At 41.4% G+C, this 15,839-nt stretch overlaps 1 protein-coding gene across 1 annotated transcript; it reads right to left on the bottom strand.

The window, feature by feature from the left end:
* Window positions 1-2,622: 2,622 nt before the first annotated feature.
* Window positions 2,623-14,355, bottom strand: rmnd5b (required for meiotic nuclear division 5 homolog B). The gene is made up of 9 exons (XM_063000239.1): window positions 14,158-14,355; window positions 11,934-12,076; window positions 10,382-10,519; window positions 10,102-10,202; window positions 8,598-8,764; window positions 7,779-7,944; window positions 5,315-5,417; window positions 4,083-4,237; window positions 2,623-3,498 (listed from the first exon to the last, which is right to left on the bottom strand). The coding sequence occupies exons 1-9, from the start codon at window positions 14,294-14,296 to the stop codon at window positions 3,435-3,437; spliced, it is 1,176 nt and encodes a 391-aa protein (XP_062856309.1). The 5' UTR covers window positions 14,297-14,355; the 3' UTR covers window positions 2,623-3,434.
* Window positions 14,356-15,839: the final 1,484 nt, after the last annotated feature.

The raw sequence follows: 15,839 nt of genomic DNA, 5'->3' as shown, positions 1-15,839 counted from the left end.
ATAATAGGCCCATTGTTAACATTAACTACCCAAAGTGGGTTTCTGATTTGAAATCAAAGGTAGGTCTTAAGTTGAGCTACATGACAGTCTGGTGAGGTAAACTGATACTAGTAATGGTATATTATTAGTTTAATGCTTCAACTCTCAGAAAACAGTCAAATGATGTATACTGTGTTCTCCCCTTTATGGAGATTCAGTAAGTCACTCTTGATTATTATGCACAACATTGAATTTATCTCATTTAGGCAACAAACAGTGCTACCCACCTAGCCACTGTGCCGTCTCTCTTAAAAGAAAGCATTATATATTTAATACACAGTTAGTATTAAGGTGAAGCAATGTTCCTCTAGAGGTCAATACAGCACATCAGTATTTGTGTAATACACAAATACTGCAGATGCAAAATTACGGTGGCCGAGAAGTGCAAAACAAATTAACATTTTAGAAAAAAAAAAAAAAAAAAAAATTTTTTTTAATAATTTACAAAAAAAAAACACTAATTTACAAGAGCTGAAACACTTTTACCAATGCCGAAACAAATTTACAAACGGCCGATCAGACGGAAAGGGTAGGTACAATACACAGGAAGTGCTTGTTGCTTACCTGTTGTGAATCAAACCTGAGCGAACCTGGTTTACCTGAGCGGGAGCGGGGGGTTGGCGGTTAGGGTTGCACCTATAAAAAATATAACGGGTCTTACACAGTCATAGGAACATTATCAAAATCATGTTTTATTTAGGCTGTTTAACATTTATTATTTTCATTCTTTATAATAATAAATCAGAACCATATTTTAGACAAAACAACATAAAGAACATCATGTAACATTTTTTTCTTTAGCGCCGGTCCTGCTTGTGTTACTTTAGTTTCGCCCTAAGCCGGATTCGAATCTAGGGCGAAAAAATATGCGCGATGCTCTCTGCCCACTGCGCTACTCAAACAGCGGAGTAATAAACAGGTTGTTATGCTGATATGCCTGCGCACACACGGCGTTACTAAGACTAAAAGTGAACACTACTTAAAATAATAACCAGATGCTTTCTTATTCCCACGACAGCAGCAGTTATCGCCCTGTCTCAGTTTAATCTGCAGCATTTCTCTCCCACTGGTAAAAATACGGAACAAAGCTCCTCCCGTACCAGTTCAATACTGAACACCACGTTTAGTTTTCAAATAAGGAACGTTTCTGTATTTTACGGGACGGTTGGCAACCCTATGTACAGTGGGCATTAAGTTTTCATTGTAGTCATCAATCTTTTACACCAAACCCACCTTTAGTGTTTGTTGATAAAAAAATAAAAAACAACTCAATTATTATTGCATATTACCAGAGAGCATCCAATAAACGAGTTCCAGTAGCGTTTAGCAAACTCCAGGTGCTTACATTTGTAGTTAGATAACAGGAAACGCTTTAACCTGGCAAGTCTTTCAAATAATCTGTCGGCATGGAGGTGGCATCTGATGATAGCTTAGGAGATGTGGTGACTCCAAGATGCAGTACCTTTCAGATCCCTGGGGAGCTTTTTGGACTCTCATACCATCTTCCACACTGTGTGTGAGGGTAAAACAAACTCAATCAATTGGTACTTTTAACTTTTGTTTTTACTTTTTTATAATTAAAAGTATTTATTTTTTCTCAGAATAAACCATTTAAGGTTGACATTTGTTCAAAAGTTGAATCTCTCATAACACTTTATACTCATCTTCACCAGGGGTTGCCAACAACCAACAACAAAGTTTTTAGAACTCAGAACTTCTTGTGTAAATAACATATTTTTCAATCCATTTTTATGTTTTACCAGAGCGTTATCCTGGTCAGGGTCATGGTGGATCCAGTTTCCCCAGAATCAACACACCCTGAACAGCATGCCAATCTATCGCAGGGCATCGACCACGGCTCTTCAGACAAAGCCAGTCATGTCTGTATGTAAACGCCCAACAGGTTAATGCCACCGCTGGGGATTTGAACCCTGGACCACAGCAGCAGTGGACAAGAGCAATTTATCACTGCGCCACCTGAGCACCAAGTTACAGCCACAGTGACTTCATGCTGTAAGATAGTCTGGTTCCTGTATTTGTTTATGGGTGATCTGTCTTGTGATGGTTAACAATAAACACAATATGAAAATGCTTCAGACATAATTAACATGTTGAATTTGTTCTAATCATTTTGCATTTAAAACCAAAGTAAAAAATGGACACCCTATACCAATATTAAAAGGTAAATGTTATGTTTCCTACAAAAAAAAACTGAAAAATGTCGCTCAGGTGGCGCAGCGATAAAAACACACTAGCACACCAGAGCTGATATTTCGAACTCGTCGGTTCGAAACTCAGCTCTGCCATCTGTCTGGTTGATGGCACCTGCACAGAGACGAGGAATAATGCGTTGATCAGGGTGTGGCTCGTCGTACACAAAGCTGATCCGCATATGAACTCGCCTCGTGCAGGTGAAAAGATGCAGTCGGCTACTCAACACGAAAATACTGAAAAACCGAGTTAAAATAGCCAACCTGCATTTGTAGTTCCTTTATAACATGTCAATACATTTAAGGCTCTAGGATTTTCACCTACACTCGATATTTCCATCAAATGAAAAATAAAGAGACAGTTCACAGCAGGAACATTTTTTTTCTCTTTTAAATATTTCTTAAATATATACACAAACCAGTACACACATCAGGTCATCTGATGAATCAGAGAGGTCAGATCAAAATGCTCAAGATAATCTGCTTATTTTACATCTCCAACGATTTATCAGACAGATACGCTGATCAAAAATCTGCCAGTCTAATTATGATTTTATTATCGTTAGACTTTGATAACGAGCGCTGCCGTTTGTCTACATTCAACATCCTGTCTAAGCAGACGGCCGTCTTCACCAACAATCCATCCACCAAAAAAAAAAACCTCAAGGTCTTATTTAATACGTTTCTGAATATACGTTTGCTGTAAAGCCTTTCTGTCATGTACACAGGCTCTACATATAGTCGTTTAAATATCTTGTTATAAGCAGCCGTGAAAACAGACAATGTAAGAGGTCACACCTGTTTACAAGCACACAGCCCACTCTCCTTATGGAGGGTAAAAAGAAAAAAAACAACCGAAAAGTACTCAGAAAAAAATAAAAATAAAAACATTAATCATGAAAAAACCACACACAGGTCTAAACGTCTGAGTTTTACATGAGTACATATGAGTGAACAATCCATGGAGATCTGTCTTCTTGACATTCACATAACTGACTCATATCTACAGGTGTGGGTTGCCCTGACCACCGGCCTGTGCCAACTAAAAGCTCGGGAGGGGGAGTGGTGGCTCCGCGGTCCGAGCCGCCGCAGAAGGCCGTAAATGCGGATCGTTCCAACTCAGTCCGAGGAGACTCCAACATGTCGAGGAGACGTCGCTGTGTTAATCTGCTCCGCTCCAGGAAATCAGAAGTAGATCTGCTTTGCATCCGAAGGGTTTTGCTCCATCGGACAGTAGGGACACTTCAACCTGAGGAACAGGAAAGCAGCATTAGTAGCAGGTGTAACGTTTTACCATTTTTATTAGTTTGGGTCCCTCCCCCCATTTTATTTTAGTTTTAGGCATTAAAGTGAAATAACTTATTTTTACTACGGGGAGATTCACTCGAAAAAGGCCCCAAATATCCTGTAATAACTCTCGCTAGGACGAAGCAATCTAAAAGAGACAACACGCACTGTGCTCCTCAGTATATGGAGCGTCGAACAAGCCGGGATGCCCCTGCATCAGTTATTCAACATGTCAGAGAGCTGCAAAAAGTTGCAGTCATATCGTGTCACTGTCGTTTAGAAGCTCTAAGCAAGCGAAATAGAGAAAAGAGTCAGATACTGTCACTGGTTGCAGGCATTTGTGAGTGACAACAGAGGAATACTGAACATCAGATGGTTCTCGGATGAGGCGTGGTTCCATTTGTCAGGTTATGTTAACTCGCAAAATGCTCCATGATCAAAAAGTTGGTGTGTGGTGCAAAAAAATCTGTTTAATTTCTCATATTGCCTGCATAAATAACTCTAAACCAGTTAGGATTAGAAAAATAAATCAGAGTATGCACATACTTTCCAGCGTTGGTGAGCTTGTTCAGGGCGTCTCTTGAGATGACGTGGCCGCAGATAAGCTTCATAGGTGGATTACTCTCTGATGTCTGTTGCCTCAGAATGGGACACGCGAACACTGAGTGATACCAGCACTTCTTCCCCAAGTCTATTTCAATCTGCACACACACACAAAACACAAACCAAATTATGATAGTAAGTAATTCTGATAAAAACTTAAATATTCACAGCAACAAGTCAGATTAGACTAATTATTCATGAGAGACCATGTTAACCCATTTTAAAGCCATTAAGTGCAGTGTTAGAATGGAATAAACAATGGACCAACCGAGTAATAAAAATAAAATTCATTGCATTATATTTTTATAATGGATTTTATTAATATAATATAGCATACTTAAGCCAAATTCCATTCTTGCCCAACATTTCTATTCACATAATATTTGCCAATCAAGGTTCTTTGACGCAAGAACGAGCATTGAAGAAATAGACAGAAGCTTATATTAGCAAGATTCTTATTTAATAAAGAAAATAGCAATTTATTGGGTTTCTCTGTATTCTGTGTATAGCTGTGCTAGTATAATCAACAAATACATTCACTATAAAGTAATACAGATCTGGCTGAACTTAGTGTTGTGTTTACTACTCTAGGAACCCTAACCATTGAGCTACCACTGCCCAATACTAGATGAAGTGGTTTAAACACACACACACATGCCACCAGACAGCAAAACATTGTGTTCACCACTGATATAAATTCATACATTTTCATCCAATACCAAGGTTTGTAAACTATTAGGAAAGATATATTAAACTATGAAATGTTAGTGTATATATTGGCATCAACATCTTGAAGTATAAACAAAGCAGTGCTCTGGAGTATGGGCATATGGTCAGAAATACATTACAGCATTCATAAGTGCAATAAATCTAAAACTACCACAATCTTTTGTGATGTTTGTTTTTAATTCAACATTTATTTGAGTGTAACCAATCTTCATTGTGTTAGATCCCACTGAAAATCTTCACTAACAGAGTTTTCAAACTGCCAAGAGTTAAAAAGTAATAAGGTTGAAGTAATTGCACTTGTACCTACCCAGTAGTAGCATCAGTAAGAACAATCTGAACTTAAAGAACAATTAAATATCATGGTTTGTGTTAGCAGAGAGGTATCCATAATAAACAATTATAATAATTTTCATCAAGGCTGGTGTGTGTGTGTGTGTGTGTCTTACGGGCAGCTCGTCTTTGTGTGTCCAGACACCACTGCACTGCCTCTGCTCAATGACTTGCTTAATGTTCATCAGCACTGGTAGGGCCATGCAACCAGACGCAAAACTGCACAAGAGGAAACACACACACACATTAAAATATTAATACTGGTACTATACACTTGGATGTTGACCGTCACATTTGGGTATTTTTACTGTTATTACTATTCTGTGCCGTCAAGTCAATTCCTGGCAACCACATGGACAGTGTTTCTCCAGAATATACAGTCTACTGTTTGGGTCTTCAAGCTTCTTAATGGTTTGTTGATTATACCTCTAATAACTCGATTTAGAACCCTCCTAAATTCATGGAATAATGTGCTTAATTTCATGGACCTTGTTTTTAAAAAATCCCAGATTTCAAGGATTTTTACAGAAAAGTGCCACATTTCACGGAAGTCAATAAATTACACTCATAAACGGCCGCTCTGGTGCTGCAGCGGTAAAAAGACGCGCTGCTACCAGAGCTGGATTCTGAGTACCTCGTATCGAATCCAGCTTTGCTTCACCGGTTCGAGGCTGAGTGGCTGTATGAGCAACGATTGGCCGGTTGCTCAGTTGGGGGGCGGGACAAAGAACCGGATGTGGGTCTCTCTCTGTCAGAGTGCGATTACGACCTCTGCCGGCTGATTAGAGGCGCCTGCACAGAGATGAGGGAGGGTGCCCTTAGGGTGTGTCTCTCCGCACGCAACGCTAGGTGGCGCCAAACTCATCAATGTGCGGGTGGCAAAGATGCATCCGGCTGCTGCCCATGTTTCGGAGGGGATACAGGTTAGCTCCGATCTCCTCGGTCAGGGCAGGGTTCGGCATAGACAGAGAGGAAGCACGATGCTAATTGAACAATTGGATGCGCTAAAGGGGGAGAAAATTTAATTAATTAAAAAAAAATAAAAATAATAAAAAATTACACTCATAAATTTAATGATAGAATAAACGGAAGCTACAATACACAGCACAGATTACCTTAACGGTTGAATGTAAACATAAAACATCCAGCGACGGTCCGAGGCGTCGTGTTAAAGAAAATTCTTGTCCGTGTTTCGACATCCTCCCCCCCCTTCCCCCACACGTCCACAGAATTGGTTGGGTGTGTTCCAAACTCAGTTATCAGATTCGTGTTTTTAACCGATTGCTAACTGAATTGCCGTAAAATTGCTAGGACGCCTCATAGTGCAAATTAACCAGTACACATGTGGCACTTGAATGCTACACAAATGAAAAATGTTAAATCACTAAACACAAACCTTACATTTTGAATTTCACAGCAAGTCACATATTACACTGGAAAGGGCTCGTTTCACGGTCCGTGAATTAGGTAGGGCCTTAACTTGAGTCTAGTCTAAACCCATGGTGGGGTACAGATTGCTTGACAAATGAGTTCAAGCAGGATTTAATTCACAGCAGTGTTTGGAGGTCCTGGAATTAGTTTTAGACTAATGTAATTACAGCATGAAGTGACAGTTTGGGTATTCTTTCCTACCTTGGAAAACAGACTAATGTTCCAAGTAGAGATGCATGAGTACCGATACTGGTATCGGGTATTTGCCCGATACCGCACTCATTAACTTTACGTTAACCTCATTAACGAGGCTCCGATACTAAACATCCGATACCGTGTGCCTAGTGCACGTTGCTGCGTTATGCCTGGTTCACACTACACGATTTTTGCCCTGATTTTCGCTCGGCGACCGGATCGAGTTTTCTAGCACGTCAGATATCTGATCTGACATGTGCGACTGGGAATGAGTGCGGTGTCGAACAGCCAATGAGAACGCAGGATACGGTGTGAGGGGAAACGCAGGAGAGAAGTGTAAACAGGTGGGACAGGGGGATAATATAGTTTATATCAGAATACATCTCTACAAAACATAACAACAAAACACCAACATTGCAAAAACTATTTATTAACCTCCAACTCACTACAGAACAATCCATGCTATTCGTGTTGCCAAATCCACTCAGATTCATTTATTTTTCCTCCTTGATTTCATCACATCAGTGCACAAACACTTTGATCTCTCGCTACTTGTTGACGTGCATTTTTGGACGTGGTATCATTAAACTTCTCGTCACTTCTCACGTGTGTTTTTGTTTAAAAAAAACGGTATTCTAAATAGGTATCGGCAAGTACAAAAATACATGTACTCGTACTCGGTTGGGAAAAAATGGTATTGATGCATCCCTAGTTCCAAGTACTGGTTATTTACAGACATTCTTTTACCAACATTCGATTTCTACAGGCCATCCTGGACCTTCCCTATTGTACTGCTTGACGCTTAGTCTAATGGTTGCAGTTAAACTGGTCCTGTTTACATAGGCATTTCTAAACAAGTGCATTGAAATCCGAAAGCTGGCATGACGTGTGTTCCTGGTATGAGTGAATGCTTAAAGTGAATGTATGAAGGAACAGGAGGGCATGCTGTCTGACCTGACGCTGAGAGGAGACTCGACGGACAGGCCGAGCAGAGCGCAGGCATCCCGGGTGAATATGTTGCAGATCTCGGCCCACTGGTTGGTCTCCAGCAGACTGCGATAGGGCGAGTTTCCGATGCCGTTACGCAGGTACACCAGACTGCCCATTAACACCTGAATATCTACACAAACAACACACATATCCATAAACTTGCAAGTCATACACTAGACAGACAAAAACATGTGGACACCTGACCAGGGGATTATTAGAAATCCCATTCTAACCCCCCCCTAACCTACAGCTATAAGAGCCTCTATTCTCCTGATAAGGCTTTCCACAAGAGTTGAAAGTGTGTCAATGAAAAAAGAGCATTTGTGAGGTCAGGCTTGCAATCAATGATCCAATTCATTACAGAGGTGTTCGCTGGGATTAGTCCAGACTCACTGCAGGTCACTGAAGTTTCTTCACACCAAACCTGCCAACAAATGTCTTTAAATGAAAATAGCCTTCTCCAAAGTTTCACCACAAGTTAAAGGCATATAACTGATTTAATCAGTTATGGTATCAGCGGTGAGGCTTGATTCACCTTCAGATCACTAGCTTAGTACCTTGACTACCGAGCTACCACTGCCCTGTGTGTTCCCCTCCTTGCACCCAGACCACCCTGAAGTGGTGCCAGGATGAAGGGACTAGTAAAATTAATAAACAATAAATGACTGCACACCAAACAATGCAATTTAGCACTCAAGAAGTCATTAGGTACAATACAGTATCAAACTATGGAAGCAAGTATGTCAGCTGAGAAGCTGTGGTGTGATCTAAAATCTGTCTCACCTCTCTGATGCTGGGCAGCGAAGGGCTGGAAGTGTCGGGCATAGTGCAGCGCCTCCAGCTGGTTCTCTACACCCCCATTGAGTAGGCTGATGAAGTAGAGCCGGTGCAGCTTGAACTCCAGAGTGCTGTTCAGATCCAGCAGCCTCTGTCGGTTTGTCACAGCCCATCTAACAAAGAGAATAATACAATACATTAAAATAAAATGACCAATTGCTGTGGTTAAGAGGTTAAGGTACTGGACTAGTAATCATAAGGTTGCTGGTTCAAGTCCCATTACTACCACCAAGTTGCCACTGTTGGGCCCCGAACAAGGTCCTTAACTCAATTGTTCAAAATTGTACTCAGTCACAATTGTAAGTTACTTTGAATAAAAGCATCCGTTAAATAAGTGTACATCAGCTTTTTTAACAGTCAACAACTGTACCATGGTATGGAATCTGGATTCTGCATAATCAATATTTGTTCCAATCTAGTTCTTTCCACATTCCTGATCATAACAACCTTTGCTGCTTGCACCACCCACACTCAGACCGAGGAGAGTCACGGACTATCACACGCCCCCTCCAAAACAAATGCAGTCTCCCGCTGCCTATTTTCAGCTGCCAGAGGTAAAGTCTTACAGAGCTGGATCGAATACAGAGAGTCACTCTATGGTGCTCTGTGAGCCATTTACTCCTCATGCAAGTGCCTTGACCAGCCCAGCAGAGGTCGCATTTGCAGCAGAACTTAAGAACAATTGTGCCTGACTGGTCAGATTGATAGCACAGCTGTGATTCAAACTCAAAAGCTCAAGATCTAAGTGGTGGTGGGCTAGCGCATTGGACCTGAATAAGGGTGCAGCTTATCAGCGGCTGTGCCCTTATTTCCTATGGAGTGTGGCGGCGCTGCTTAGCTTTCCACTGCGCTTTCCTGAGCAGGACACACCACACACTTTTGCCACGCTGAGCTCATGATTTTTGTGCTCAAAGCGCCTCCAGTGAGACAAACTGTTTGATATGATATGGTAAAAGTGTGTCAGGCAGCACGAACAATGCTTAACGTGAGCAAAACTTAACGTGACTTATTGTACTAAAACAAGGAGCAAGGAATTTCATTAGTGGATAGAACTTATGAGCAGTAATAATTAAGACAGGTTTAGTGTTCCTGTGTTATTCTTTTAATACATTAAACCATGTTAAGCTTTTTTTAACGATACACGTTTTAGACTCTTGGAAGAGCTGATTCCCAAAATTTCTCAGAACCCCGAGCTATAACACAGGTTTAAAAGTGAAACAGGCAAAAATACATCAAAACATATATGCATGTGGATGCTTTCAGAGTGGATTTGATGGTTATTTCATACAAATGCAGATTCGTCCCATATTCACACTTTGATGACGGTTTACCACACCGCACAAGCTGAACAAAGCAGCAGTTTGCGCAGAGGCTCGCAGTGAGCGAAGCACAAAACACTTCTCATGTGAATGCACCCTAAGTCATTTTTGATAGTGATAAGAATACATACTCTAGCGCTGGTCCAAGGTCTTGCATCCTTAAAGCCTCAAGTATGCGGTTGAGCTCCAAAAACGGCTGCTTCATGCTCATGTCGATGACGACCCCAGACTCCTGCCGTGAGAGAAGCAAACACAAAAACAAGCTAAATGAAAAAGAGCTCAAGGGTCTGTTGCATTTCTCCACCAAGAACCGAATGTGAAAATGCACAAATTGTAGTTTAGTGTGTGAAATTTATGCTGCGACATTCTCTCCTGAGAAAGTTATTTTAAACAAATAAATAAATAGTGTACCTGACAGAGGTCTTCAGCGACACTCAGCATGCCTTGGCGATACAAGTGTTCCACGATGGTCTCACTGAGGTTCCTCTGCTTTTCGGGAGACTCCCACACAGTCTCAGCAACCACTGCACTCACCTCAGCATCAAAGTTCTATAAAGCACAAAGTCTCATTATACACTTAATGCTCACTTGTACGCAAAATGCTCAGTTCAGATGCAGCGACGGGTTCTTACAAGTGTGACGACCTCCACAACCCCTTAATAATTTAACTCGTTTTAACTCATTTATTTCTAATTATTTATGCATTTCTCCCTTTTTCTCTCGATTCAGCATAGCCAATTTGCCTTCCAATGCTGGGGATCCCGATCACGTTTGAGGAGGGTATAGTTGCCTGTTCCACACCCTTTCTGACATATGCGCAGTCCTTCAACCCCTTCTTTTTAGGCTTATTCACTTCTCCACAGGCACCTCAGTCTGCTAAATTCTGGCCATTTCCCACACAGCAGACTCAGTGGCCTATTTTTCAGCTGCAGGCACTGCCAGTTGTGCCCTCTAGATGGTGCCCAGACGATCAGTAGCAGAGCTGAGATTCGAACCGGGGTGTTCAGAATCCCAGGGCTGGTGTGCTAGCGGAATATCGGGCCCGCTGCGCCACCTGGGCGCCCTTAACTCATCTATTTACAACAAACACTGAAGATGTGTCTGCGTTTAGTGGTCAAATGCTTCAAGTATGATAAAGGGCATTCATTTGTTGGCATGTAGCAAATGTAATAATCAAAAGCAACTTAAAATTGTGACTGAATACAATCTTAGCAAATCTGGGCAAGCTAACCTGGCAGTGGTGGGGCTTGAACCGACAGCCTTTGGATTACTAGTCCAGTATTTTAGCTAGAACTGTTTTTATGCAGTTTTAGGACAATTAACTGTGTTTGAGGGAGAAAAGGCTGGATGGAGAGTCACCTCCCTGCTGCTGATACAGCGACATTTAATGTCTAGTTAATTTATTTATTTATTAGGATTTAACGTCATGTTTTACACTTCATCAGTATCTCCAATTCTTCAATTCATCACAGGACTTGCACGTCTTTGGATTGTGGTAGAAAACTCACACAGACTCGGACGGGTAGAACATGCAAACTCCACACAGAAAGGACTCGCTCCACCTGGGGATCGAACTCAAGACCTTCTTGCTATGAGGCGACAGTGCTACCCACTGAGCCACCGTGCCGCCCTAATGTCTGGTTAAAACGTGACAAAGGTGATGAGAAGTTTAGGGAAAATAGCATGAAAGGTCTGATGAACTAGAGTAAGTCTGACCAGGCCAGACCAGTCCAAGAGTTTCTCTTATCTGCCGTTGCATACTACAAACCCATCACTAACTGAGGCGCTACTTGCATTGACATTAGCGTGACTCTGTATGTGATAAAGCTCTGTGTAAGCCCTCACTGCTCACTGGTTATAACTGCACGTGGCAGAGTGGGCACACAACAGTATCAATAGGCATGGGAAATTGAACCCCTCCCCCAACCCCAAAAAAAGATTCAGTAAAGGGTGTGCCACTCACTCGGTCAATAGCTTTGCCCACTTTGGAGACGCTGCCGTGGATGTCCTTGTGTCGGGAGGCGAGCATCTGCACGGTCTCCTTGATTTCCTTACAGCATTGTGTCATCGTCTGCGTGAGCACAGACAAATCTGCATCCTGCACACCTGAGAGTGGATAAAAACATGAAAACATGAAACTGAAACATCTGTGACTCATCTGCGTAAATCTGAAGTTATATAAACCAGTGGCAATCAGTTGTGTGGGCAAGCAGTTCGAGGGATCAGAAAGCTAAACATGACTAAATAAGTGGGCTGTATTGCCTTCCCAACATGAAACAAAGCACTTTTCCTTCGTAGGCATCTACGACTATCTGATGCAAGTTCAAAAGGACATTTTGGGATTCATCAACAAAAAAGACTTATTGGTTTGTTGTAGGTGTTGGTGGGTACAGAACTGATGTTTTTTTTTCGAGTTTATTCACTAAAACGCCTTAAAACTGTTCAGGACTAGCACCCAGCTTTCTGTCAAGGCTTGCAATGTTATCCTTATGTTGTTTTTATCATTTCATTTACACCAGCTTCATTCTGTTCTAATCACATTTTTTTCTTGCACAGCCCCTTATCTGATAAAAGAGAGCCTGATCACCCTCCAACACGAGGCCGCTTCTCGTCACAGGCACCCAGACCAGGCCTAGATTGCAGCGGCAGTGAGAAGAGACGCAATGCAACCTTCCCTCCCACAGACACAACCATTTGTGTCTGTGTGAATGCCTGACCAGTGCGGTAACTCTCTACAGTGGTGTGCATGTTAGACCGCTGCACAACTGTCCTGAGCAGCTGTCCTAATCACAAATTGACAATATCTAATTTAAGATTTCGTTTCATCAAACTAAACCAGGATGGCGGCCACATTATATCCGCTTAGCCAAAGGATCTGCCAGACCTGGCTATTAATGGTGCCAAATTACAATTCATCTATAGTCATGAACTTTCTTCTCTACTGTCTAGTGCAGATCATTTCAGATCCGACCGGTTAAGTAATACACATATCCCTATTACAAAGCAGCTCACAGAAGGTGGATTAGTTACTCCAAAGTGTACCAAGATGTAAGTGGGGTGTCTGCCCAGGGTGAATTCTGTGCCCAGTGCTTATAGGTGGTGATGTAGAGTAACAATAGCAATCAGTAACCTCAGTAACATTGTGTCCTATCAAATATTTTGGCTAAAATTTTTTTTAATTACCACAAGACGCTCAGGTGGTGCAGCAGTAAAACACACTAGCACACCAGAGCTGACATCTCAAACTCGTCGATTCGGATCTCAGCTCTGCCACCCGGACCACATAACTGATGCAATTATGACCTCTGCTGGCTCATTGATGGCGCCGTCGAGTCGAGGGATAATGAGGATCAGGGTGTGTCTCTCCATACACAAAGCTGATCCACATATGAACTCGCCTCATGCAGGTGAAGAGATGCAGTTGGCTACTGCACACATGTTGGAGGGGGCGTGTGTCAGTCACGGCTCTCCTCAGTCAGAGTGGAGGTCAACATCAGTAGAGAGGAAGCGTAATGCAGTCGGGTACTTGGATACGACTACATTGGGAGGGAAATTGGTGAAAAATGCAGCTGTGACACCAGAAACCACTTCATCCTGGTGAGGGCTGGTTCACTGGGAAACCTCTGGATCTATCATAAGAGTTTACCCACCGCCCCTTCCGACCTCAGACATAGGCATTCATGTCTGTGTAGACGTCTGGGCGGCCGATAAGACCACTGAAATTCGAACCCAGATCTCAGCGGTGGTGGGCTAATACACCAGAAGATTCCTTGAGTTACTTTTCTATAGACCCACAATAAATTTGGAAAAGAACTTACATTTCTGACATAACAGAAATAATTACAATTCCAGGACTGGCATAAATTCCAGGCATAAATGTCTCGTACTAGCATGAGCTATATTTTTATTTGTTTACTGATACCCCCAAAGTAAAATACCTCTAAAGGATTTGGAAAGTGACATTGCTGAATGAGCCCCTCACTGTCTTTAAGATGAGTTACTCAGTGTAAAAGCAACTCCAAATAATTTTATATGTATGAAAATTGATCATAAGTGCATGGACATTAACAATTCACTTAATAATGTAAATGTACACTGACAGAAATTGTTTAAAAATAAAACAAATTAAAGCATAGTGTAATGGTGTAATCCACATTGCTCCTAAATCCCTGTTCCCCTGTCCTTACCAAAGTTAACAAGCTGGCTGCGCAGCTCACACACTTTCCTCAGCAGCTCATCCAGACGCTCCTCTGACTGGAGTCCGTAGGTCACAAATCTGTGCAGGACCTTTTCCAGTTCCCTCTCCACACATGCACACTGCTCCATAGTGCAGAGTAGGCCTGACACTCTCACACACAATCACACATACACGAGAGACAAAACGCCACCTGCAAACACACAAGTAGCACAAGTAAACATAAGGCTATTAGCATGACAACTTGATTCATTACATTAAATTAATTAAAATTAGGAATGTTAATAATAAACAAAGAAGTCACTGTCTGGGGTGTTCTACATTTACATTTTCAGCATTTAGCAGATGCTTTTATCCAAAGCGACTTACACAATGAGCTGAACACGATGAGCAATTGAGGGTTAAAGGCCTTGCTCAGGGACCCAACAGTGGCAACTTGGTGGTGGCGGGGCTTGAACCGGCAACCTTCTGCTTACTAGTCCAGTACCTTAACCACTGAGCTATCACTGGCCCTAGTACTAGTGTTACCATCTAGTGTAAATAACTTGTTCTGTACGTTTTCCATAATGTATTTTTGGTCAATTCCTGATGTTGGGGTGAATCTCATGTAGTTTATTGTTTGTCTGTGTGTTCCATTTAAGTTAGCATTTATTTTTAATGTAGTCGTTTAAGATAGATAGATAGATAGATAGATAGATAGATAGATAGATAGATAGATAGATAGATAGATAGATAGATAGATAGATAGATAGATAGATAGATAGATAGATAGACAGACAGACAGACAGACAGACAGACAGACACAGACAGACAGACAGACAGACACTTTATTGATCCCGACGGAAATTAAAGCCCCAGTAGCATAACAAATAATTAACAGTACAAAACAAAACTAAAGCAAACAGAAAAGTAAAAATAGAACCGAGTCTTTCTTGTGATTAACATAAAATGAATAACTGGTAACTGTAATGATGCATGAGGTATATTGCTAGTGTAAAAATTGAATAGTAATTAAATTATTAAATAGTAAAGTGACGTGACAATATTGCACAATGAGGCCAATATAGCCATATATATACATACACATATACACCCATATACATACACATGTGCATATACATACACATATATACTCATGTACACATGCAAATACATGCACACATATATACATACTGTATATACATACATATATATACACCTATATGTATATGGTATGTATATATGTATATGTATGTACGTACGTACGTACGTACGTACGTACGTACGTACATACATACATATATATACAGTGTATCACAAAAGTGAGTACACCCCTCACATTTCTGCAGATATTAAAGTATATCTTTTCATGGGACAACACTGACAAAATGATACTTTGACACAATGAAAAGTAGTCTGTGTGCAGCTTATATAACAGTGTAAATTTATTCTTTCCTCAAAATAACTCAATATACAGCCATTAATGTCTAAACCACCGGCAACAAAAGTGAATACACCCCTTAGTGAAAGTTCCTGAAGTGTCAATATTTTGTGTGGCCACCATTATTTCCCAGAACTGCCTTAACTCTCCTGGGCATGGAGTTTACCAGAGCTTCACAGGTTGCCACTGGAATGCTTTTCCACTCCTCCATGACGACATCACGGAGCTGGCGGATATTCGAGACTTTGCGCTCC

This window comes from Trichomycterus rosablanca, chromosome 1, assembly GCF_030014385.1.
Source record: "Trichomycterus rosablanca isolate fTriRos1 chromosome 1, fTriRos1.hap1, whole genome shotgun sequence".
In the NCBI taxonomy this organism is placed as follows: domain Eukaryota; kingdom Metazoa; phylum Chordata; class Actinopteri; order Siluriformes; family Trichomycteridae; genus Trichomycterus; species Trichomycterus rosablanca.
This window is presented reverse-complemented; position numbering and strand designations above follow the sequence as displayed.